This window comes from Sinocyclocheilus anshuiensis, unplaced genomic scaffold (genome assembly GCF_001515605.1).
Source record: "Sinocyclocheilus anshuiensis isolate Anshui unplaced genomic scaffold, SAMN03320099.WGS_v1.1 scaffold937, whole genome shotgun sequence".
Taxonomy (NCBI): Eukaryota; Metazoa; Chordata; class Actinopteri; order Cypriniformes; family Cyprinidae; genus Sinocyclocheilus; species Sinocyclocheilus anshuiensis.
This window is the reverse complement of record NW_015554129.1, coordinates 124,928-135,412: the sequence shown is the minus strand read 5'-3', so window position 1 is coordinate 135,412 and position 10,485 is coordinate 124,928. Positions and strand designations below refer to the sequence as shown.

The window sequence follows — 10,485 nt, the reverse complement described above, 5'->3', positions numbered from 1 at the left end:
ATAATTGTATTCATTTCTACTATTGGGTATGGAAATCACGCTTTTAATATTCCCTAATAAAAGGTTTGCTTGAATGTATATTTTCTAAATGTAAATAAATGTGACCCTGGAGCACAAGAGCAGTCTTAAGTCGCTGGGGTATATTTGTAGCAATAGCCAAAAATACATTGTATGGGTCAAAATGTTGGATTTTTCTTTAATGCCAAAAATCATTAGGATATTAAGTAAAGATCATGTTCCATGAAGATATTTTGTAATAGCCTACCATAAATATATGAAAACTTAATTTTTTGATTAGTAATATGCATTGCTAAGAACTTCATTTGGACAAATTTAAAGGCGATTTTCTCAATATTTAGATTTTTATTTGTACCCTCAGATTCCAGATTTTCAAATAGTCGTATCTCGGCCAAATATTGTCCTATCATAACAAACCATACATCAATGGAAAGCTTATGTATTCAGCTTTCAGATGATGAATAAATCTCAATATCAAAAAATTGACCCTTATTACTGATTTTGTGCTCCAGGGTCACATATAAAGAAATCGCCAAAATACACATATTTCTATAGTTGCCTTTTAATAGAAGAGTATAAAACAACATCCAAAAAATATATTTTGCTTCAACATATATACATTTTACACATTTTATGATGAAAGATAGTCCATGTTGTTACCAAATGTGCATAGCTTGCAGTGAATCAGGATAATAATAGGAGGCCATGGAGAATACAGAGCCCCAAACATGACATTTGCAAGGGGGTAAAGAATAGATACTTTAGTCATGATTTAGAAATCTGCCCTCACAACTTATTTTGTTGCCATGTTTTGTTAATTCGTTACCTCGTGTCAATTAAACCGTGGCCATAATTGAACTAAAACGAGGGAATATATTGCTATAACATGCCAACACTTTAACTATATTTTCCCTCCACAAATTAGTAATGTTGTGGAAGTGAATTCTTCATTTTCCCCTCTCTTATGTTACGTGCAGGGCCCTATACACTCTTAAAAATAAAGGTGCTTCATGATGCCTTTTATCTAAATGGTTCTATAAAGAACCTTTAACATCTGGAGAACCTTTCTGTTTCACAAAAGGTTCTTTGTGGTGAAAGACGGTTCTTCAGATTATAAAAAGGTAAGAAAGAGATGGTTCTTTAAAGAACCTTTGGCTGAATGGTTCTTTGTGGAACCAAAAATGGTTCTTCTGTGGCATCTCTGTGAAGAACCTTTTAAGCACCTTTATTTTTAAGAGTGTACTTCAAGACAAAGTTCATGTAAACTATTTCAAAGCTCCACAAAAGCTTTTGATCTGAGGTGGGCTGGCTATCTTCACAACATCTATTAATTCCTATACAGAATCAACTTTTCCCAGACACCTGTTGGCTGGCACTGACTCAGAGCTGTGCTGAATAAAGACACTTCCACGCATCTCACAGTAAAGATGAGACTGTGCCTGTGAGAAAGAACCACATGCCATCACTTGTATGCACTGCTGCTGCAAACAGGGATATTTTGCCATAGTATTGGTGTCAAAACTTGGTCGAAGAGCACCATTCTGAACGTCTCACAGGGATGATGTTAGTCAGCACTGCGTCTGAGAGCAGGAGGAGTACAGACAGAGCAGGATGAAGCTGTCTATGAGGAGGACGCAGTAAAGACAACGCTGCATATGCAAACTCTGCGCCCTCTGGAAGCGCGTCATCAGCACCGCCAGCAGGACGAAGAAAGTGGCTATATTTAAAATCAGGAAAAGGCGAATGTACGAGGTGGCGTCAAACATATTGTCGCTCTCTGCCGTAGCCCCCACACGTACTTCTTTGAATTTCCGCCCCTTGACAAATCCCACTTTTCTGCCCTTTCGTAAATCACTGTAATCGATGAATGCCCTCGAGTCGCCGCCGGTTTCCTCCGGAGCCTCCTCATAGACACGCTTCATCGTCCTCTGCCTCTCCTTCTTCTCCCTCGCCTCGATCTGAGCAAAGATGTCTGGGAGGCTGTCGGAAAAGCTCGCCTTCTTGCCTCCCTTCCCCTTCCCTTGCTTCTTAGAAAGGGAAAACATCTTCTCCACAGTCCCTGGAGTCTTCCTCTTGTCCGAGGACTTTAGGAGGCGCTCTGCAGTTTTGTGGAAACTGTCCGTGTTGAGAACCCGTGAAAGGATGTGCCTCTCCAGCTGCTGGAAGACTGGTTTGACATGCTGCAGATTGTCCTCCACAACATTAACATATTCCTCTACCTCCTCCAAGGGCTGCTCATTTGTCCCTGCTGTCCTTTCAAACACTACTTTCTTTTGGTCCATCAACACCATGGCCATAGGCTTGGTGGGAACCACATCTGTGTACAGATAGATGGTGTAGGTGTGATCTCCGGTGGCCAGATAGATGTCCAGTGTTTCTGAGTCTCCATGCACGCTGAAACTCTGAACATCCACTCCGGATCCGAAGAAGATGTAGGCCACTCTGCTGGTAGGGTGCCTCAGTGGCATAGTCACATTCACATAATTCGAACCATTATAGGGGTATCCACGGGGGTAGCTCCTATATCCCACTGTTGCCTTTTCACTGCTGCCCGTATCGTCCAACCAGAACATCCTGGACGTTTCGTTTCCATGTCTGATCAGAACACCGTGAACTCCGTCGACTTGGGTTTCCTGAAAGGGCATGTCTGTGTTGTGGAAGAAGGCGCTCATGCTGCGCGTCACGCTGCCTAAATGCAGCTGAATGTGGTCGACCATCAGCAGCAGCTGAGGATGAAGCAGCAGTAAGTTCCTTTGAAAACTCTTGATCTTCAGCTCAGGGTTGTAAGCGCCGTGACCCTCCCCCCGAATAAACACCATGCCCTGCCGCTCCAAAGTCGCCTCCACCTGCCCCTGGCAGTCTGCCGCTTGACCGTGCTTGTACTTAAGCCATTTAGAGTTACAAGCCTCTGTAACTTGACCTTCCCATGGTGCAAAGCAGCTCTCCAACACGGCAGGCCCGAACATGACGGCATTGTTGAGAGAGGTGTATTTGGGACCGTACAATGCCTCTGTGATAAACGGGACTCCATTCGGAGCAAAGGTAAAGGAGTTCTGGTCCGGATGCTCGTGGCCCGCGTTAAAGTTCCGCCACCCTTTGATCCAGTCTTTGTATTTGTTTTGGTGAACCATGTCGAAAATAGCACGTCCCCCGAGCTTGCCCGACTTGAAGGAAAGAAATGTGTGGTTTCTCCCAGCAGGCAGGGCACTTCCGTAGGTCACCACTCCCCAGTCTTCGAAATAATGGAGGTGCGATGCACCATAATCAGGAGGTGGGGTGGGCTGCAGACTGGCATCATACCTATACAGTGGGAGAAGCACATAGAAAAGTTAGATAAGCCACAATACAACAAAAAATTATTGTTCTTGGATAATCAGAAAACTGTTTGGTTTCAGTTGGACCTTTTCACATCAAGTGGCACGTGCATGTCATTTTAATCCCAAACAAGTCAAGAGCAGAACATTTAATCATCTCTAAATAAAAAATAAAACAACAGGTGCATTTGCTGTGAAACAGTTTTTCCCAGGTTTTGTCTATTTCTCAAAATAAAAAAACAAGTGTTTTTTTTGTACATAGACTTACACATACACATACATACAAACATCTACACACACATACGTGTGTGCATATACTATTCTATTTTCTATCTTATGTACTTGTTTTCTTTTTATTTATTAAAAAACAACTTGAAACAGCTTGACCCTCTAACACTTGTTCTATTCTTGCTGTATTCTAAATCTATTCTATTTCTATTCTAACTACTGGTTTTCTTTTTATTAAAAAGTGACCCTCTAACACTAGTCTTCTCTATTCTTTCGACTTTTGTCTTTATTTATTTAAAAAAAATGACCCTCTGACACTATGGCTCTCTATTCTTTTTCCATTCTATCTACTGGTTTTCTTTTTATTTATTATAAAAAACATTGCTATGTGTACTACATTAGACTAACCGAGACTTGTCACAGCACTTATATTATTGCTCCTTTGTTGGTTTTGATTGCTTTTGTTGTCCTCATTTGTAAATTGCTTTGTACAAATGCGTCTGCTAAATGACTAAATTTTTTTTTTTTAAACCCCGTTCAAACCATTCTCAGCAATATCAACAATATAATACACATAACAGGTAGATAAAAGTATAGTCACAATATTTTTTTTTAAATGACAAAAAAAGCACATGGTGTGTTCACATTAGCAAAATTTTCTTGCAGGATAAAAAGGTCTATTTCATTCCCTATTGTGGATAGTGCAGCAATTATGAAGCACAGCTCACATAGAAGTCACTCTTAAATCAATAGTGGGGGGGGATTTTTATTGTGACTACAATATATATGTAACTAAAATTATAGTGACTAGCAATGCTTCACAGCTCAGCAATATAATATGTGCTTTTTTTGGGAAAGTCGTGGCCTAATAATGGTCAGAGAGTCGGACTCGTAACCCAAAGGTTCGAGTCTAGGATGGGTTAAACGCAGAGCACTAATTCCTAGTATGGGTAACCATACTTGGCCACGTCACGTCACACTCACGTCACTTTCTAAAGAAAGTCAAATTACCTGAAAACGTAAGTACAACAAAGGTGAAATTTTGCAACATTGACATTTACCCTGAAACAAAATATACTGAAGCACCATGATGACCAGGAACTAACAGCTTCTTACAAACATGTTTAAGGGGGAAAAATAACATCAATCTGTATCTAAAAATGTTAAAACTCAATCTACCAAAATCAAAGCCTACATCTTTGAGGGTTAAATACACAGTATTCAAAACTAAAATTGAATACAGAAAAAATGTTTACAAAAAGTTAGAAGTTCCATGCTCAGGAACCCAACAAATCTCACCAGAGGAACTCGGTGTGCAGCGTGCACCAGCGCTGACCCCTGCCTGCCTGTCCTGGGCCCTCCAGAACTCGATTCTGTCTGATTACCTCAGCCAGCCAGTTCCCGCTGCCATTTCGCATGACATACCGATCCAAAAACACCAACTGACTCTCTGGCCCATAGAACCAGTTATAGTTGGAATCTGCGATTGCAACCGTTCTCTGAAAACCTGCAGGAGCAAAAAATACATTGAAACATTCAAAACCTAATACGAGCGTGAAAGATTAGGTCAACAGGAATCTGTTCTTTTTGTTTCCTACAAACTGCACAATAAGTGTTGATCTTCAGTCAGTGAGTAGAAGCTTGTTTGACTGCTGTAAACACTTTTTAATTATCGAGGTTGGGCGAAGATTAAAGGAAGAGTAGCAGTTTACTGTGAAAAGGGATATTAAACCTAGCAACCACTAGAAAATATTTAGCCAGAATGAATCACTTTTGTGTAAAAGAACGACAGCAGTAAGCACTGTCTTTAGAGGGGAGCATTTAACTAATGAGAGTTTGATGTTAGTATTTTCACCAGTTTGTTTTAGTTTCCACAGAGAGCCAAAACACTTGCTAGCTACACTGATATAGAAATACAAAAACGGCTAAGAAGAGGCCATATAGTCCTAACAGTACTGCATCTGTGTGCATTCCCAGAGGGGATAAACTGAGAGATAGACTGAGTGTATTGTGACTGCTAACCCTCTCCGTCTCCTGATTTGTTGCTTAAGGTTTTGGTTTCCACTACAATAAAATGGCTTTTGGCAGGAGGTTGCAAACTGTCCAAACCTGACTTGTCTGTAGACGCACACAAACAGCTTGCCAGCTCTTAGTTCTTTGATGTGCACAGAGAGCTATTGTTGCAGTTACAACTCATGGTCTGAACTTTGGTTTGGTGCTGGCTAGGTTACCTGTTTATCGTTTTAAGGTGAGACCAGGCAACTGATCTGTAAAAGGAATTTATTACTGTACTATGACCAGTGTTGGGGGTAATGCATTACAAGTAACGAGAGTTACGTAATCAGATTACTTTTTTCAAGTAACTAGTAAAGTAACGCATTACTTTTTAATTTACAAGAGAATATCTGAGTTACTTTTTCAAATAAGTAACGCTAGTTACTTTTTTTTACCAATTTATTGATTGACAGCTCTGGTGTCACCATGTTGAGAGAAATCAGAAGGTGTTACTGTAGTTTTGAACTTTCTTCTTCTGCATTCTACTGTACGGACGTAAATTTACTTTCCCTTCAGCCTGAGGCTTATTCATTTCACTTTTGGTGTGAAAAGGCTTTTATATTTGCCTAAAAATATAACTTTTTTATTTTAAAAACAAACAAGCAAGCCCTGTCCAGATTTAAGAAGTAATGCAAAAGTAACGTAACACATTACTTTCCATAAAAAGTAACTAAGTAACGCTAGTTACTTTTTTATGGAGTAACGCAATATTGTAATGCATTACTTTTAAAAGTAACTTTCCCCAATACTGACTATGACTGGCATGTACAAAGCACTTTATTACCACAATTGTCTGCTAGTTACATTTTTAAAGGGGGCATATCCTGAGAAATAAAAAAAAGGTCAAAAAATGAAAGCAACCTGTAACTTTCAAAACTGAAGGTGCATTTATTGTAACAAAATGTGTCAATCTGTCAAACACTTTTACACTGGACCCAACAGCAAAACTGCAGCCCACATAAAGCAAACAGTTACTCATTTTCAAAATGGGTGATTTACATACTATAGATGTTACAACCGCAGCAAAATGTCCCATATAGTTCTAAGGATATTATGAATTACGACCTTTTTGCAGACAAAAAAACCCTTTTAATTGGACCTCGGGTAAAGAAATTAAACGTTAAAACATTTGCAATATGATACCTCTAAATGCTGTGCTTGTAATAGTCACAGAATGAAGCAAAGCAAGGTCTTACCAGGCAACACTGTCCTGTAGAGAAATGCAAAGTGTTTGTGCAGCCAGGGGTGATTGAAGTGGCCGATATCAAAGTGCCTCTGTACCAAAAACATGTACTGAAAGAGTGAACGAGTGGTGTAAGTTCCATACGCCACACCCTCGTACAGAGACCCATCAGTCACATCTCGGAGAAGAACCATGGACTTTTCCATGATGGCCAGAGCCTGTTTTGTCCAGAGGTACGCTTCCTTGAGGTATCCTGAAATACAGAGCAAAGTAGTAAAAATGGCAGCATAGAGAACAATTTGTTGTGATCAGAAGGCAGTTTTCATGAATAGGGTGAACTTTGGACATTATCTTTTAACATATTTAATTAAATGTAGCAAAAAAACAAAAAACTTCCATTTAAAAAAATGTTTGAATTCTCTATTGAACACTATATTATGTTCACTAACGCTGAATCCAAAATAGAGTAACAACAGTAATATTGTGAAATATTATTAAAATCTAAAATAATTCATTTTAAAACAATTTATTCATAGGTGATGTCGAAGCAGAATTTTCAGCAGCATTACTCCAGTCTTCAGTGTCACATGATAATTCAGAAATCATGCTCAATAAACATTTCTTCTTATTATTACTGGGATGAAAAGAGTTGTGTTGTGGAAACCATAATACATTTTGGTTTATGATTTATTTAAAAACATTTTAAATATACATCTTTTGTAACAATATTTACTTTGACCTCCTGAGTGTCATGGCAATTAATGGATCTAATTGCTAGAGGTAGTTTATTTAAAGAAACAGGACACAGGTGAAACTAATCAGAAGCAAGGAAACAGACAAGGAACTAATAAATAGCTATATGGAAACAAATGATCTAATTGAGGAAAAAGGGAAACCAAAACAGCAACTGAACACATGAAAGTTATGACACTAGTTAACAATCAGCATTTTGTAAAAATTTGGCATCTTCAGGAAAAAAAAACCCCAAACAATTTCTTTCTTTAAAACACGGATTTTCTTTTCAACTTTGAATATATACAGCACATGTTGCAATGAAAGAAATATTTGTCTTCATCTTGAACTTCAGCATTACAATTTGTACATTTACATGCAAGAAAAATGCCTGAGACTCAAGACTGCCAAAGCTGAAACAAATCCAAAAATGTCCATAATATTTCTGTTTATCCATATAACAACATCAGTCATAACATAACTAAACAATTTAATTTCTTAAATGGTGTAAGGAAAATAGTGCTCAATTTTTACACAATGTTTCAAAGTGCTGCTTTCTGCAATAAGCCTGGAATAGTTTTCTCATGTGCATGTACTGTAAATGGGCTTGTGTCAGCAAAAAGCAGTTCTTAGCCGTTATATCTAGCTCATTTCAGCACAGAGAGATCAGACAGAAACCAGAGATCCCTTTAACCTCAGCAAGTTACGTTTGATGGTATAAATGATGAATTGTACAAGTTATAATTATGAGCCTGGGAATCAGAAGACACACAGACACTAAGACTTGTTGCAAACCTCAGTAAAGCTTTGTGAATTCCTGTACTAATTTAAGCTAAACTCTTAGTATAACACCACCTTTGACATGCACAGCAAGACTTAATTTCAGGAAAATGTTTCAAATGTACTCTGCCTGCATGCTTGGGTGAGTATGAGAAGAACCACATGAATATTTAGACCACAGCTCATCAGTATATTGAGTAATCCGGTCACACCACAAGTTTACTAAGTCCACCCACAAACAGCTATCTAAGTTATTCCTTACACACACACGCATGCAGGAATTACCCTCAGTGAACAACATTTACACAAACATGATATCACCCTGCTCTGTGGATTCAGACTGCAGAAACCCAGCTCTCAAGCCCGAGTTATCAAAGCACAAATTATGTACTATCTGGCTGCACCATATTAAGGAAACATCCACACTAGAAAACACCCTTCATGCCACAAAGCCCTTTATTTTTTTTCCATCTAAATATTTTCCTCATTTTCATTGCTTTTTACGTTATATCTTTTGTTATATTTCCATGTTTTTTCTTCTACTACAGTCTTTTTCTGTTACATTTCACAGAAAAAAGTACATAGTATGTTCCAATATTAGTCATGTAATTTTGAGCTCAATGAAGGCTTGGTTGAGAACGTTATGTTTGGAGAGTCGTACCACCACACCACTTATGCTATGTCTGCTGTTTGTGTACTGTGTATACATTTGACTAAATGTGCAATATACAACCAGAGTACACAGCTGTACCATACAGCTCAATGCACTTGACTTGATGTCTGGGACAGAATTGACTATTTCTGTAATAAGTCATATTTTCAAAGTTGTCACTTATATTCCAACATGTGTTACTTACAGGGCTGAATAAAGACTCGTTGCAAGTGTTGTTGCCGTTTCCTGCCCTTGCGTAAAAGCAGTACACTTTAGCATACTTAAAAAAAAAAAAAAAAAAAAGAGTACCTATTATGGAATGGTTTCAGACAATTACAATGTTATTTCAAATTAAATGAAATTGTATTGCATTTTACATTTATATTAAATTCAATTAGCTGAACTTCAGACTTTTAAGTAGGACTTTATTTATATATGTAATTTCGGCCACACTTCAGTTTGGGGACCAATTCTCACCATTAACTAACTAATAGCTATCACTAATTGGCTGCTTATTAATAGTTAGTAAGATAGTTGTTGAGTTGAGTTTAGGCATGGGTCGAATTAAGAGAACTAAAATACGGTCTTGCAGAATATATGTGCTTTATAAGTACTAATAAACAACCAATAAGTTAGTAATATGCACGCTAACAAGCAACTAGTTAATAGTGAAAATTGGTCCCTTAACTAAAGTGCTACCATAATTCCATATTTATTGCTACTGTCTTTGGAATACGGCATTACTGTCAATGTCATTTCTATTGAAATTTAAATATTAAATGCAATATTGATAGCATGCTACAGTTAAAATTCTATAAAATACTAAGTAATCACATTCTCAAAAGTCAACCATAATTTCAAAGGAGTGTCTTAAGAGCTGTGATGGTCTCAGTAGATCAGGTGAAGGTTGGAAGCTCGTTCCACCACAGAGTAAATGTGAGAGCATACTGGAAAGCGACTTTGTACCTTGTTGTGATGGAACCTCCAGACGGTAGTGGAATACAGACGCTTAGGACTGTGCTGAGATAGGAGAGTGCTGTTCTAGCGGTACACTCTAAAAAAAAGGTGCTTCAGCGGTTCTTCAGCGGTTCTTTGGAGTGGTTAAGGTGCTATATAGCACCACTACGGTATAAAGAACCTGTTCAACTTACCGTTTTGGTGAATAGTGTTTGCTTTAGTTGCCTCTTGACCCTTGACTTTAATTTTAAGTTTAAAAAATAAGTTTATCTTTGGTTGTTACAATAGTGTTTATAAAACACATATGTGATGGCAAGGAACTTATGGTAAAATTATTTCATGTGCCTGAGTCTCTGGTTGCATTTTATCAAAATCTGTAGTTCTTTTATGAGTTTTATGTTATTGCAGTTCTACGATACTATGTGACAATGTGAGAAAATTGTATAAACCACTTTTAGAAATATGGGTTATAAAGAGGTTTCAATTCTGTCACTCATAGACATGAAGAATCAGCATGTGAATCTCAGCAATGGTGACAAAATATTCTGATAATTTTGATATGATTT

General features: G+C 37.9%; 1 protein-coding gene across 2 annotated transcripts in view; it reads right to left on the bottom strand.

The window, feature by feature from the left end:
* Positions 1-1,217: 1,217 nt before the first annotated feature.
* The window catches only part of LOC107670255 (dermatan-sulfate epimerase), a 32,438-nt gene continuing 23,170 nt past the window's right edge, over positions 1,218-10,485 (bottom strand). For both annotated transcript variants that reach the window (XM_016462800.1, XM_016462801.1), the window contains 3 exons: positions 6,812-7,051; positions 4,860-5,067; positions 1,218-3,318 (listed from right to left, as the gene is read on the bottom strand). In XM_016462800.1, coding sequence (XP_016318286.1) covers positions 1,587-3,318; positions 4,860-5,067; positions 6,812-7,051 — 2,180 coding nt within the window. In that variant the 3' untranslated portion in view covers positions 1,218-1,586. The remainder of the gene's footprint in view (positions 3,319-4,859; positions 5,068-6,811; positions 7,052-10,485) is intronic.